The 15824-nt window shown below is 35.4% G+C and overlaps 1 protein-coding gene across 1 annotated transcript; it reads right to left on the bottom strand.

Moving 5' to 3' along the window:
- Positions 1-12084: 12084 nt before the first annotated feature.
- LOC129228565 (uncharacterized) lies at positions 12085-15535 on the bottom strand. The gene is made up of 2 exons (XM_054863248.1): positions 14751-15535; positions 12085-12220 (listed from the first exon to the last, which is right to left on the bottom strand). The coding sequence occupies exons 1-2, from the start codon at positions 15533-15535 to the stop codon at positions 12085-12087; spliced, it is 921 nt and encodes a 306-aa protein (XP_054719223.1).
- Positions 15536-15824: the final 289 nt, after the last annotated feature.

Here is a 15824-nt window from a genome sequence, read left to right as displayed (position 1 = left end):
ACGAGACGAGAGGGGATGGGGGTTGGGGGGTTGTCATCGGGGGAGAAAAAACATGCTTCCGAGATTTTTGCTTTCCTATTACATTCGCTAAACAGCTCTTCATCAGCACGTCAAGTGTGCAGACGCAGACCGCACTTATTGATGCGTTTTAAAGTACTTTATTTTCACTCAGAAAATACAAGTAAGTTATTACTGTAGTTATTTACAACTTTTCTGATTATTGTTGATTATTCTGCAACAAAACATATCGATGAGTAAACGATTTTTTTACCTCATACAAGGAAGTGTACTTAAGTAGATTTAATGTTTTAATTTTTTAGTGCAATGATGTCTTGTCTTCAAATGCTAAATGCAGGAAAAAATTCTTTGGACTAATATAATAAAAGCAAATAGATGTTTAACATTTTAAATACATTTTTCTCAAAAACTTATATTGATCTTGTTTGTAGGCTGCATAATAGTTTTGTTGGGAATGGAGAATGATTTACTAAACATTCAGGCTTGGCACAACTAAACAATCATTAGATTATTAAACGTCGGGTTGATAATGCATCGGGTTTGGGTTCTTTTTGAGAAAAATATTTGGGGGAGGGGGAGGGGCGAACCTTTCGGAAAAGGCAAAATTAAATAAATAAATAAATCATGTGTTAAAAGCAATTGAAAACATACATTTTGCTTCCAATTTTTTTTTTTTTTAGATGTTATCATGTAGTCGAAACTCATGTTTCTAACTTAAAGTAAAAGCTGCGCTTAGCCCAAACCGCTGTAATCATTTGATCGGACCAAGTCCAATTCAAAAGTCAACATTGCTCCTTCGAGATCGATCAAACCAACTTACAGACTGATACCAGACTCAATCTTGTTTAATTTTTTTTTTTTTTTTGAAAGCTATATTCTTTTTTTTTTAATATGCTTTTTTTCAAGTACTAAAACAGTGTAAAAAAGCAGTGCTGCGCAGTCGGAGTCGGACAGATTTTGGCGACAAGGAGTCTGAGTCGGCATTTGTAGGTTAAAAATTCCAAGAGTCGGAGTCATTTTCCCTCAATGCCTGTAACACTGCCAGTGATTGCGGGGTCGGAGTGAGAGTTGGAGTCGAACTGATTTTAAGGTAAAGGAGTCGGAGTTGAATTGTTTGTCGGTGAGTTAGAGGGGTGATTAAAAACTAATTGTATCGAAAGCCAATGTGAGCACGAAGCAATGCGGTGTCTTTTCGTTTCCCGCGCTGTTTCTCTCTGTCGACTGCTGTCATTGGTTTTTCGAATCAAAAACAATTTTTACTGTGTATTATCTTAATTTTTGAAAGAGTTTATAACTTAAAAAAAGTTTTGTTTGCCTATTTCTGTCCTGATATTTTTGTAGTTGCAACTACATCTTATAAGGCTTCAAAATGCAGAATTTTATATCTATTTTTCAAAATTTCCTCCGGGGAAGAAATCCCCGGGCCCCCTACAATTGGGAATATTTTGTACTCCACTTAAAGGGGAGTCATGTGTGACTTTCTTGATAACATTTCCCCTCTTAAGGTCAATCCAACACAGGACATCAGGGAAAACACAGTAAAACACGATCATCAAAAATTAAAATATTGCTGTATGTATCAGATGAAAGAGACCGACATAGTCAAGGAGAAAAAAAAATTATAAAAAAAAAGTGCCTCTCTTACACCACCGAGAGAAACGTTGTTAAAACTGCAAAAGGGGCCCCACACCTAAAATGGCTTAGGGCCCCGTTAAGTCTAAATCCGGCCCTGAGTTGGAGTCGGCCATTTTCCCTCCGACTCCGTAGATCTGCAAAAATGATCTATGTAGATAAATTTTGGGGTAAGACTTTGAATTTACATTTTCCCCCTTTAGTCTGGAAAGAGAATTAAAACTTGAAATTTGAAATTATGACCTATTTCAACTGGCATGTTCAATAAAAAGTTTGAAACTAATGGTTATGCTTTTTCGAATTATGAATGCTTCAAAAAATTTGAAAAAAGTTAGGTATATAGTTAATTTTAAAAAAAAGAGAAAATCCTTACACAAAAGAAACTGGTGCAATTAATGTTAATCACTTTGATACTTAATAAGTTTGTTTATGACGTAATATCGTCGGCACTATGCTGAACTACCGAATGTGAAAATTGGCTCTTTTCAGGAGAGCCGAAACAATATTTTTGTCCACCAGACGCTTTACTTATTTTCAATTTTTTGATTTTTATAAATAACATTAAGTGTAAATCTTATTGTTTGAAGTACAGTAAACTCTCGATTATCCACGAGTGGATTATCTGCGAAAGTCTCGGAAAAAGAAAAAAAAATAGTTGAAAAATTTTGTTCTTCAAAAACGCGGATCTGAAATCAATTCGTTCCAGATTTTTTTCCCCTTTCCCACGACAAGTGCTCCTTCTCAAAAAACGTGAAAGTCGGTATGCATTGTCCTCAACTTCTCTTTGACACGTGCCTCAAGGGAAAGCGTTCAGCTGATTTCGGTAAAACACATGTGTTTACTGAAGACCCCTAGTTTAAAAGAGCGTAAGACATTATCTTTATCATCTGTTCCGATTGAGAAAGGTTAGGAAAACGCCTACAGGTCTTCTGGAAATTCTCTGATGGGGTCTTTTTTGTTGTGGTTACACACTGTTTTCACTTCTGGGCTGTTGAATGTTTTAGGTTGACGGAAAGTTCCTGATTTAAATTTTAGTTTATTTTAGTTCTGTAGAACTTGAAATACACATATTTTTTAATGCCGCATCTCTTTTAAACTTTTCACGTTTTATTTACAATACAATCATTCTCAAGCAAAAGATAATTTCTGTCTTCTTTACCTCTGGTTTTAAACCTTTTTCGGATTATCCGCGGTACCTGAGCCACTCAATTCCGCGGATAATCGGGTGTGTACAGTAGTAATAGCCCTTTTTGAGTAAGTACTACGGCAAACCATTGAATTTGAAAAACGAGATTCGCGATTTTTCACCTTCGTTTGTTACCGAGTTTAGCATAGTGCCGGTCATATTATCAAGTTTCGTTTTTTTTTTTTGGATTACACAAAACACACACATTACTTTCGTTTAGTACATTCAAAAACTTAGAACCAACGGGTGAGGAGTTGAAGTCGGACTGATTTTGAGGTAAAGAAGTCGGAGTCAGGAGTCGAAGGTTTAAAAATTCAGCAGTCGGAGTCGATCATTTTCCCTTAAAATCCCCTGCCAGTTCTTGTGGAATCAGAGTCGAAGGCTCTAAAATTCCCGAAGTCGGAGTCTGTCATTTTTCTTGCTTAGAACTGCTGGTGTGACTATTCATTTCAATAATTTAAATCTCGCTCACTACATTTTAACTTTTATTTTCTATTTCAAACAAACATGCTTCGGCGGCCCACACATTTTCCTCCAAATAGCTGTGATTTGTACGATGATATTTGTAAAAATCTAGGAATGAAATATGTGTGCAGCCCCTATGAAACTATCATGATTATTTATCTGATTAGCCCGGTTACCCGTCAGCTCCATCCACCACCAGCTAGGCCTAATCGATGTAGACCTTTTATTACCATACAAATTAATTAAAAATCGTAAAAATTTGCACCTTTTCTAATTTTTTTAGCGCAAAATTTTTACCCGTTTCCAGTTTCTATTTGTTATCAAATAAAATACTTGTAATGGGTTTTAGCAAACTAGGCTCTTCAAAAGATTTTCAATTTTTTCTCTTGATTCTGCTTTGCGCTAGCAAAACTTAGTAGTTGTAATCGTCTTCCCTTTTCCATGCTTTCCCAAGTTATCCCGGAAAAATAATATAATGAAAGAAAATATAAATAAATTTAATTTTATACGTGTTCTGACTCGCGAGGTTCATCTTAATATAAAGCTAGGCATCGGGCTCAAGTTTCTTTTGAATTTTTTAACTTAATATTAGTTGCTCTTTTTTTTTTGTTTACTTAAGATGTGGGTTTCTCTGCTCCCCAATAAATATTTTGAGCTAGTGGATGAACACTGCTATAACCTTGAGCCCTAGGAGTTTCCCTCCGTAAATTTGTGTGTTTATAAGGTTTGATTACGGAAGGGGGGGGGGGGACCCTCTGTATCTTAATCGGTCACTAACCCCATCACCCTAACGTTACCAAACATGACCTACAATTGCGTTTTCGATACTTCAATTTTAAAACTTTTTCGGGTGTGCACCTCGACTCTCACTCCCTATAAAATACCATTACAGATCGACTAAAAGTTCGTTTATTGGACTTCAATTTCTTAAAATTCTTTGGGGGTGAGCACCCAAATCCTTCTCTCCATGAAATTATCGAAGATCATCTAAAATTGCGTTTTCAGAGCTACAATTTCGAAAAATTTAGGGGGGAGAACCCCCGGACCCCCCTAATTTCTACAAGCACAACTAAATTCCTGTTGTTAAGTTTCTTTCTCTGCATAAAATTCTGTTGGGCGCACATTTATAATGATTTTACATCATAGTCAGACTTTTCGTCAATATCTAATAGGGAAGTTGCAACCTATTAAATGTTCATATTTTGGCTATTGGATATTGTTAATTGACCCTCAAAACTAAAAAATTCACCATCGCCGAATTTTAAAACACCGTGGTTGATTTTTAATGAATTTTTAAAAATCTACGCGCAAAAGTGCGCGCTTCTGAAACGTCACGAGCCTACGTCACAGGGCGCGAATGGGCAGCCTTCCGCCGAAGATCCCTTGTTTTTGCTAGGAACATTTTGAGCGCGCTGATATTTTTATTTTTTAGAAATTCAATAATCCTTTTGAACACACTATGGAGGCCGGATTCCTTAAAGCACAATCTAAATAAGCTTCTTCAAGTAACACCAATGAGATATTCGAATATTTTCGAGAGGATGAGAGGTTTAATGTTCCAGAAACGCGAGGAGTTAAATGCGAGGAGAAAGCCTTTTACGTTTCGTCTTCGAAGTCGAATGCGTGACCTTCGCTTCTCTTCTATCGGAAGAGGGGATGACGTCACTTCCTATGCCATTTGACGTCACAAGAGCTTGAACTTTAAAAATTAATTAAAAAAAACTACTTATCGTATCGCAAATTTTTTTTCACTTATGATGTTCATACATGTTACTCTATCATATAAAAATAAAATTGAAAAATCGAAAACTTCCCTATTCTCAGACAGTTCTAGTTTATTGATCTCGCGATGACCCTGCTCACAAAAGCCTAGTTTCACGTTTTTCATTTTAAATTTGATTTTTTTCCCTACATATTTCATTTTATCTATTTTAATTTTTTTATTTTTTGCTTTTAACTTTTATAGGGAATTCGTGTTCTTAGAAGCAAAAAATGATTAGTTTCTTTATCACTTGAATTGGAGGGGAGCAGAGCCTGATTACCGCAGGGGAATGTGGGGCACAGGCCCTTCCTCTTAGATTTCAGGGGGGCCCAAAATACTCCTAATTTATCATGTTAATTAAAAATAAATAATGATTTCCCTCAGAATCTAGAGTACAATGATATCATTGATAGTTTTGCAAATGCCAAAACAAGGAAAAAATCTATTTGTTGTTAAAAATTCGCCTTAAAAGTGTGATCTCTTTGCAAATCAGAAAACCACTCCAAATTTAGTCTGTATTTACTATTAAAAGTTATATGATAGATCATTTTGGTATTTCGGTTTATTGCAAAGTTTAACCACATTTATATATTTATCGTATACTACTACATATCTTCTACTTTTCAAATGTATATATTATATTGTGATATGAGGTACAACCAAATTTAGTACGGTTGTGTAAAAATGCAAGTATCGAAAGAAATATTTTATTGCTTCAACATATAAAAAAAAAGCTGGAATGGGGGGGGGAGGCACAAAATGAATTTCCTGAAATAGAAATGTGCCCCATGTCCAATGTCAGGATGATCAGGCTCTGGGGGAGGGGGATCTTGCAAAGTAAAATTTGGCTATGCCCCCCTGTCGGGCAAGTTCGCCACCCTGTCGGGGATTTCCTAGCGCCACCACTGATTCTTTCTAATGTTTAAATAATGAGCATTTCAATTGGTTTTAGCTGTAGAAAAAAAAAGGATAAATAGTTAAAATTGTCGTTTAAAAAAAAGGCTTAAGGTGGTAGCAGAACGTCTGAAAAGGGATAAAAGCAAAAGGTTATCAGTTCACATTATGGGTTTAACCAAAAATTCAGTGTAAAACTCGCAACAAATATGAAATTCCGGGTCCAAGTAGCCCCACTTTACGGTACCAAGAGTGCTTGAGAACTAAACCCTGAGAGTTTCGCGTTCGACTACACACCTAAACCCAGCCTTGCATTGTATTAACTGAAGAACAGCAATCATACAGGGTGTTCCAAAAATGACTGATACACTTGAAAAATCAATAAAAACTATACGGGCAGCGATAAAAATATACCGTTAGTTGCATCATGCATGGGACAACAGTAAATTTTCAGACAGACAAACTTTCAAATTTAGTTACAATGTCCTCAACAGATGGCGCTGCAGGTATTTTAATAGTTATAAAAGAAAACGCAGTCTGTAAGATTGCCTAAATTACCGGTATGTTTGAAAAACCAATAAAAACTAAACGGGCAGCTTTGTTTTTTCAAATATACCGGTCATTTTGGCAATCTTACAGAATGCGTTTTCTGTTATAACTTTTAAAATACCTGCAGCGCCATCTGTTGAGGAACATTGTAACTAAATTGGAAAGTTTGTCTGAAAATTTACTGCTGTCCCATGCATAATGCAACAGACGGTATATTTCTATCTCTGTCCGTTTAGTTTTTATTGATTTTTCAAATGTATGTATTAGTTATTTTTGGAACACCTTGTATTGTATATTCAGTGATCCATCTGACAGCAAAACTCTTAGTAAGAAATCTCCGTGCTAAATTTCTCTCTCAAAACATATATTAAAATTTGTTTTGAGGAGTCGCTCACGAGGCATGCAACTAAAGTATGTACTGATGTAACATAGTGAAATGTAAATTTTTTAATAAACATCATTATTAGTTTTTTCAAAGAACCTATTAGTCGAATGTGGTTTACATAAACTGGTGAATAATGATTAGATAATTTCGAGTTGAGAAAGTTGTTCAGTACACCACCAGAGCTATAGGTTTGCCTGCGTCCTGCTTTCGAACATATCTTCTGATGTCATACAACAGTAATGTGACCAGACGTCCCGCGTTTTGTCTTACTGTCCCGCTGCGGAAATGTCCCGCTTTGTCGAAAAAGTCCCGCTTTTTTTTTAAATTCTGTCACACAAGAAATATAACATACAATCTAGATTTTTTAAACGCTTTTTCGATTTTTTGCTGTCATTAAACGTAGGAACGCCATGTAAAATGTTATTTTGGTAACATTTTACATGATCAGAATTATTATAAATAATATTTTAATTAATAAATTTGTTGTGTGATGCAATATTCTTTACATCAATACTATTAAATTATTTTCAACTTGAGTTCTTTATTGGTACATTTGAGTTATTTCTTGGCATTTTTCTGTTACGTAAAATATTAAGCCTGTGGAAAAAAAAAAAAAAACTACTCCCCCCCCCCCTCATGTGTCCTGATTTTTAGCTTGAAAAATCTGGTCACATTATACAACAGTTTCTTTTTTAAGATTCTTCAGGGCACTGATAAGTCGAGATTGTACATTATTGATAATATGCTTCAGTGATGTACAACAAGAAATTCAGGAAAACCAAAAATCAAACTGACTGCAATACGTAACATTTTTGAATTTTTCAATGGAAATTGCAAAAATTTTAATGTTTAAATGTAACGAATAATATTTAAATACAATTATGAATAATTATTCTTTATTTAGATTTGTAAAAAATATTTTCTCATGCATATAAATTGAAAAAAAAAAATCATTTCAATTTTGGCTTTTTGAATTCAAATTATGTTTTTTGCAATCACGGATTTGGATAAAACCCTACTCGTTGAGTTTCTTGTTTCTGCAAATGGACTGGAATGGAAATGGAGAAGAAACTCGCTCTTGTCATATTATGACCGGTGATTTTCTAGATTAGGTAATACGAGGCGTATCCATAAAAAAGAATTTGTCATTATTAGGATACGGTAATAAAGATCGGTCATTATGGCAGATTTGCACCCGTATATTCATCATAAAAATTAAATTTCATGAGTTTTTTCATTTCTTATGTATCTTAAATACACTGTAAAAACGATTCAGAAACGTTCCTGGAAAATAATAGGCAGCTGATGTGCCCAATTTCAGTCAGTAACATATCTTACAAAAACCAGGAACGTTTTCTGATAAAAGTCAGTAACCTTTCTGACATATTAAGAAATCTCCCCTATTAAAGCCAGTCGTGAAATATCTAGAAAAATTAAATAGGTTTAATTTATTCTATTAGAACCTTTCTGATTTACCAAGAAAGCTCCAGAAATATTAGAGCAGTCACGGCCAAGCTACGCGAAAATTGCAAGCAAGTTTCTTGCCTGCAATTCCTGCCTCGCAAAGCTGTAGCTATCCAGTGACTTATTTGCTCCCATTGGAAGCTTAGTCAATCCGGACGGGCCATAAACAATCTAAAGCCGATACACTTAATAAACACGCTCCGTCAGTATTTAGACTGGTAGCAAAAAATATTTTTCACACCAGTGCAAAGTCTGCATTCGTGCATCTTTTAGGAATTCAGGAAACTTTTTTGCGAAGATACTTGATTTTTTGGGGAAATAGGTGAAAACCTCTGAAATCACGAAACGTTCCGCGGAAATAACCAGTAACGTTTCGGAATTTTTTTACAATGTAATAGGGTGTAGTAATCTGGAAATTTTGTATTTAGATGAAGGTTTGCTTTTTAAGTTCATCTATGTCGATGTTTTTTTTTTCGAGCAATCACGATTGCTTATTGTTCTCACTTGACAGTCCTTGATGTTCCGGTTCCTTTTTCAGCTTGGACCAGGGCTGCAGCACCACCGTCCACCGGCGGCGGCGCAACTGGTCCTGAGCACTGTCCTCCGGAATCCACTTTTGCTGGGCGGTGGCGTCCATGTCCTACGCACGCATGCTCATACACAGTCGCCCTACACGCGCACGCCTTTACACACATACACACGCCTACGTGCACACACGTAAGCCTACACACACACACACACAACTATATACACGTAAGCACCCAGGAGGAGGGACATGCTTGGGCGGGGGAGCCATTTCTAGAAACAATAACTCTAACCAGTAGAGTCTTGTCGCAACTCGTGATTGCGAAAAACATAATTTGAATTCAAAGTTTCGGAATTCAAATTACAGTTTTTTTTTTTTTTGAAAAACCGTAATCTTACACCCCACTCCTTTATAAAAGTAGAACATGCTTAAGTTAAGCCTTGAATGAACGCAAAAGATTTGTAACCATGGTGACGAAAATTTATCCTCTTAATAAACGTTAAAAAAATAAGCTAGAGTTATTCTCGTTGACATGATAATTTGAAAAATCAGAGCAACACCAACTTTAATCTAATGAGCTTAATAAGCAATTCATGACGTGCAGTAGCCAATTCCCAACCAAAATGATGAGAGCTCTAGTTTCAGTCAACCAGAAGCAAGGACGAACGTTCATCACCCAATCCTGGGTCAAAACGAAGAGAGGGCTAGCTCTTCTCAGATAAATATAGACAACACTTCGATGTCTGCATCAGTTGCTAAGAAGTCGCCGCCCTGGAAGCTTTGATCACGTTAACATTGAAGATGACCGGCGCAGATGCGGTCGAAACGTTTGGGTTAACAACACTCAGACTACGGCACAACAGCCCGGAATCTTACAACATTATTGCAATTCATGATTGTTTATAAAAAATAAATAAATAAAAGATAAAAAAAACCTAGCAAACAATTGTTTGCATAGCATAAAATCTTTTGGTTATGTTTGATAAAATACAGGAGCGAGGTTTCGCAAGTTTAACTGATAAATATGAAAAAACATCACAGAAAAACATTATCAGAACTTTTTTTATTTAAATACATACAAAATTTTTTATAAATTCTTATTTACAAGGCAAACTCTCATACGAATAATTTGCGAATAGTGTTTATGGCATTAAATAATGAGTAGCATCAATTGAAATAAATAATTATAAATATTTCGAAGTTCACAAAAGGTTATACTAAAAATCGTACCCTCGCGAATAGATACAACAGCTTTACTTCTGATTTGATATTCAAACAGATGTTTTGGCTCATTAGTTATATAAATTGCTTGACAGTTCCCAATATTGAGAATATTATTAACCTAATCTCTTGTAATTTTTATTACTTTTGGGTGTAAGAAAAATAAAACTTTATTTATTAAACCAGTATTTTACGTAATGGAGATTATAGGTATTTATTTATGTGTTGATTCTAAACACAACGATTTCTACAATATGTCATAAAATGAAATTTCGCATTTTGAAATAAGTATTCAAATTATGCATGTTAAAATTATTCATCCTTAAGTGCAATAGTTAAGGTTACATTATTAGGTTTAGTTATTTCGTTGTTTATTTTTTAATTCTTTAATAAGGCGTGTTGAAACTCCTATTAAACATGTTCTAAATTAAATATTTGTGAAATGAAATGGAAGTTTTGACATTGAATAATTTTTAACGACTAAATCTTTGTGTTCGACAGGATTTCATTGGAATAATGACGGCAGTGTAAAACGTAATTTCAATTGTAAAAAAAAATATGATGAAAGTTAAAACAGTTAGCAAATATGCATTCAATATATAAATATAAAGGCAAACATTTTTTCAATAAATGCTAATTCAAAAAAAGATTATCACAACAACAATCTGAAAATAGCCATCAAAGATGGTCCAGCCACCTATGATGAAAGCTCCTCTGCAGACATTATTTCATATGAAAAATATTTCATTCAAGGATGATTGAACACACAAAAAATTATGAACTTCAAAACGAAATAATAAAATTAACTAACGATGAGATTTTTAGACCAATTTTTGATCAAGAAAAAACTGTAATTCGCTTCTATTATATAATTTCTTTCAAACATGATGCGCGATCGATAGCAGTGAGGTCATTTAGGACAAATTACTAGAATATTTTATCTTATGAATTTTAATGTGAGCTACAAGCAGATTTACCGTGAATTTAGGCAGGTTTTCTAAGGAAGGAAATAAGTTATTCAGTTGTTGTAATGTTTCCTGTACAAAAGTTTTTCAATTCTTATTGAAGGTGCAAAGTTAGGGATACTGTCTGACCACGGATTGTAAGGAAAGGCAAACTTCCGGTTTAGAAGCGGAAATGGACGCATCTATTGGTTTTTAGGGATGTCAGCGGGTTTGCAGATGTATGTTAGCAACTAAATCAACTGAGTCTCATCAAATGAGCGGAGAACGAGTATCAAATTATTACTTTTTCCCCTCATTCAGATAGACTCGTTTTAACTGGACGTTTGCCAATTCCACACAATCCGTTGGTTAGACAGTACTACATTAATCGCTTTTCTCCTTTGTTAGAAATAAATACAAAATTCATCCCAGGCACACTGAAATCTCGTGGTTCAGGTTTTCCGTCTTCGCACTATGCAATGAGGATACATTTCGCAGTCGCAGTACCGAAGCGACAAAAGTTTTGTCATTGTTGCTCTCTGACGGAGCCAGGTTTTGTTCTTGATTGATGGCAAATATTTTGCATATTTTCGCTACAAAGATTTCTGTAGAAAGCAGTTTTTCTCGAAGTAAGAAAAAAGGGCATATGCTCCTCTCAGTTTAGCTTTGAGTGAAGTATTTGCATGGAACATGTAAATACAAAATCAAAGCGTCAAATCATGGATGACCATTTGTTTTGAATGAAAAATACAATCATAATGTCTTTCCCCCCTGCCTTACTTATTGTCGTATTCACCAGTGGAATTGACCGTCGGTCAGAAAGTCAAACCGTCTGTTGAAACCTTCTTCAACCAGTAGAAAGACTTCCAGTCGGCGCGTAGGGTGTTCCACAGAGGGTCGACTCGTCTGGTGAATACGATCGTAAGTGTTCAACTTTAGTGGAACTCCTTTTAAGTTAGGCAAAGGTGACCATCACAGCTCTTTTGTGAATGAGCAGAAAATAAAATTACGATGAGCAAATGGCTTAAATTATATCTTCTAATTCAATCCAATGGACCTTAGAACGGATTGGCCAAGAGTGTACGGACAGGAATTAAATGCATAACCACAATCTTCATTTGCTATTCCTCGATACGCAGCATCTAAATACTTCTCCATTCCTGGAATCTTTTTACTGTAACGAAAAATAAATAAATAAATTGATATTCATGAAAAAACGCGTTTAAACGTTATAAACATAATTTGAACAAAAAAAAAAAAAAACGGGTCAACGGAACGAGACTTTTGAAGTAGTTCTGTCCCTAGATTTTGTTTCATAAATATAAATAATACGAGCTAGAAGTTGTATTTTTGATTGCAACAGTAAAGATTTGTCATAAGAACTACGTATAAGAAGAACATCAAAAGTTAGTGAGTGTGAAGAAAATAACGGAACGACATGCAATAAAATGCATGATGTGACGGAACGGGACACATACGAGTCCGTAGCTAGAGGCTACGTCCGTAGCTAGTCCGTAGCCTTTTTCCGCAGAACTACGTATAAGAAGAACATCAAAAGTTAGTGAGTGTGAAGAAAATAACGGAACGACATGCAATAAAATGCATGATGTGACGGAACGGGACACATACGAGTGCCGTTCCGTCACAGGTATTTTATAGTGTAATCTTTAATTATTTTATTTAAAAACAATGACTTTTAATGTTCTACGTAATTCTTGTGTCAAATCCCAACTGTTGCTTTCAAAAATAAAATATCTAGCTTGTTATATTTGTATTTATAAAACAAAATATACGGGCAAAACCTCTCCGCATGTCTCATTCCGTCACGTGGATTGACCCGAACGTTCTTGAAAAATAATGGGCAGCTAATTTGCCTAAATTCTGCCAGTAATACATCTGGCAAAAACAAGAAAGTTTCAGGCTGAAAGTCAGTAACTTTCTTGAACCTAACCTAGAATCTTTCCGAGGAAATCAGAAACTTCCCCAATAAATATCAGTCACGTTTTTAGAAAAAAACATGAAACTCTCAAGGTAACTGTTCTATTAATAGCTGGGCACCATTCTGACATACACTGTAAAAAAATTCAGAAACGTTACTGGTTATTTCCGTGGAACGTTTCGGTATTTCAGAGGTTTTCACCTATTTCCCCGCAAAATCAAGTATCTTCGCAAAAAAGTTTCCTGAATTGTTAAAAGATGCACGAATGCAGACTTTTCACTGGTGTGAAAAATATTTTTGCTACCAGTTTAAAGATTGACTGAGCGTGTTTATTAAGTGTATCCGCTTAAGTCAGATTACAGCCCGTCCAGTTTGACTAGACTTCCAATGAGAGCAAATAAGTCACTGGATAGCTGCAGCTTTGCGAGGCGGGAATTACAGGCAAGGAATATGCTTGGTTCTTGTTTGCAATTTTCGCTTAGCTTTGACTATGATTGCTGTAATGCTTCTGGAGCTCTCTTGGGAAATTAGGAAGGTTCTAATCAAATACATAAAACGTGTTTCATTTTTCTAGAAGATTCACGATTGGCTTTAACAGGGGAGATTTCCCAATATTTCAGAAAGGTTACTGGTTTTTGTAAGATATGTTACTGGTTGAAATTGAGCATATCAGCTGCCTATCATTTTCCAGGAACGTTTCTGAATCGTTTTTACAGTTTATCACATAAGTTTCTAATGCATTTGAGCAAATTCGTCCAAAACCAATGAAGAATTGCAAGCAAATACCTAACACCTTATTGGCCTGCAGTTCTTGCAAAGCTTTATTTTACCCTTATTTGGATCTCAATAAATTTGGGCGGGCTGCTAGTAAGGTCAACGCGACACAGTCGAAGATGAATTTGTTTTTTAAGCATTTTTAACATTTATTTGTTTTTTAAATAATATTTCGAACGAATTGCTGGTTCTCACGCGCAAATTTACTCGCTATCCTTCACAAGATTATCAATCTATTTCTTTAAGTGTTCTCTTTTGATGCCTGAGAACTTTTTTTCAATGAAATGCTTAAAAAAATTGTTTTTTGTACGGTTGAGTTTAAAATTATAGTAACTAATGCATTATTTGGAAATTCTATTAAAGTAATAGCTTGTTTTTTATTTTCATGCCATCGACTTCCTTATATATCTTCCTTTCTTATCTCTAATTTTATTTTATTCATTTAGAAGCATATTATCTTTTTCAACAAACCATAATATGTTTCCATTCAATAAACTGTTGGCGTAATACATCTAAAACATGTTTTGTGCCAAAAAAAAAAAATCTCTTCTTAACTTACTCACTAACGAAAAAAATGCCTAGAACATATCATAGCATGTTACATGCGCATGTAGCAGTTTAAAAAAGGGCATTTAAGTTTGGACAAATTTGAAACTGCGATAAAAGCCAGATACTGTGAAACCAGTGCAAGTTGACCACTTGTGGTGCACTACTTTAGTGGTCAACTTAAACAGGTGGTCAACTTATAGAGGTTAAATTATATGATATAGGACTATTCTGTACTTTAAAAAGGAGGTAGCGACCATTTGTGGTGTACTACTTTAGTGATCAACCTAAAGAGGTGGGCAACTTATATAGGTTGATTTATATGATACAGGACTATTCTATAGCTTAAAAAGGAGGTCAAGCTAGACAGGTGGACAACTGTACTAGGGAGTTGCAATAAAATTAACAATAATTATCTCTTAAATAATAGTACATAAATTTTTACCTCACTCCTTTCAGAATTACAGAAGCAATTCCTTTCTTAGCCAAAAATTTCTCAAACTCGCAGACAGCCCTTTGCTTGCAAGACTCTTCTTTGATCCTCAACAACTGGAAGGAGGCTTCGGGATAGTTGAAATTCGTGACAGACTTAAGCATCTTGCCAATATCGTATGATCCAAAGAAAAAATTGCTGCTGTCTGAATTCGATTGCCTTCTATTGTAAGCTGGTACTTGATGGGAAGCAGCCAAATTTAAATGTTGAGGAGGGGCATATTGATGAGGCGGGGCGGAATAAGCATACTGATGAGCTGTGTTCTGAGGATCCATCATGTTTCCGAACAGTGCCACCATGCTCACATAGGTCAAGTATCCTCCACCAACTGCTGCTAAAAGTCCAGTTAGTGTTGCCATGGTATCAGACACGCCGCGGAAGCTAAATGGATGCTTCATAATGCTTTGCAGCTTGACGATGAATCTTTGCATGTTTTGAATGCCTTGCAAACCTTGCTGAAGACTCAAAACAGGACTGGTGCCTCCTGGAGCACTGCTAGATCCCCCAGCCGCAGCACTGCTGGATCCACCTCCAAACGCTCCCAACATGTTACCAAGCCCACTGAAGGGATTCTTTCTACTGGTTCCAACTTCTTTAGTAGCAGCTTCTGTGCCATTTGCTACGTGGTGATGCTTCTCTGTATCTTCTATGTAGTGGGATCTTCCTTCCTTTTCCATAGCATGAGCGAATACCAGTAGGGATAACAGGAAGACGAGTTGCTGACGAAAAGTACCCATTTTTCTGCAAAAAAAGATTCTTTTGAAAATGTGGTACGAAGTATTGGAGAAATACATGCACAAAGTTTGTATTGTGAAGTTTAGAGGAGAGTGTTGTACCTTGGGACACTTTTCATATTTTAATTTTTAACGTCAATTATTTGAATCAAATTTAAAATCTAAAAGTCACATTAAAATATCTCAACATAAATCTATGCAATATATTTCTTTAAATGAAGACAGTTTGAAAATAAAATATTGCCAGCCATTTAAAGTAAAAGCTCCAAGCTGTCCCAAGGTACAACACCCT

This window comes from Uloborus diversus, chromosome 8, assembly GCF_026930045.1.
Source record: "Uloborus diversus isolate 005 chromosome 8, Udiv.v.3.1, whole genome shotgun sequence".
Lineage (NCBI taxonomy): Eukaryota > Metazoa > Arthropoda > Arachnida > Araneae > Uloboridae > Uloborus > Uloborus diversus.
Note: the sequence above shows the minus strand (reverse complement) of the source record. Positions and strands in the feature narration are given on the sequence as shown.

Excerpts from the sequence above, each read along its gene's own strand:
- LOC129228565 (XM_054863248.1), bottom strand. The coding sequence starts at position 15,535 with ATGGGTACTTTTCGTCAGCAACTCGTCTTCCTGTTATCCCTACTGGTA. Across the intron at positions 12,221-14,750 it reads GTAATTCTGAAAGGAGTGAG|TAAAAAGATTCCAGGAATGG; the intron begins GTAAAAATTTAT and ends TTTTCGTTACAG.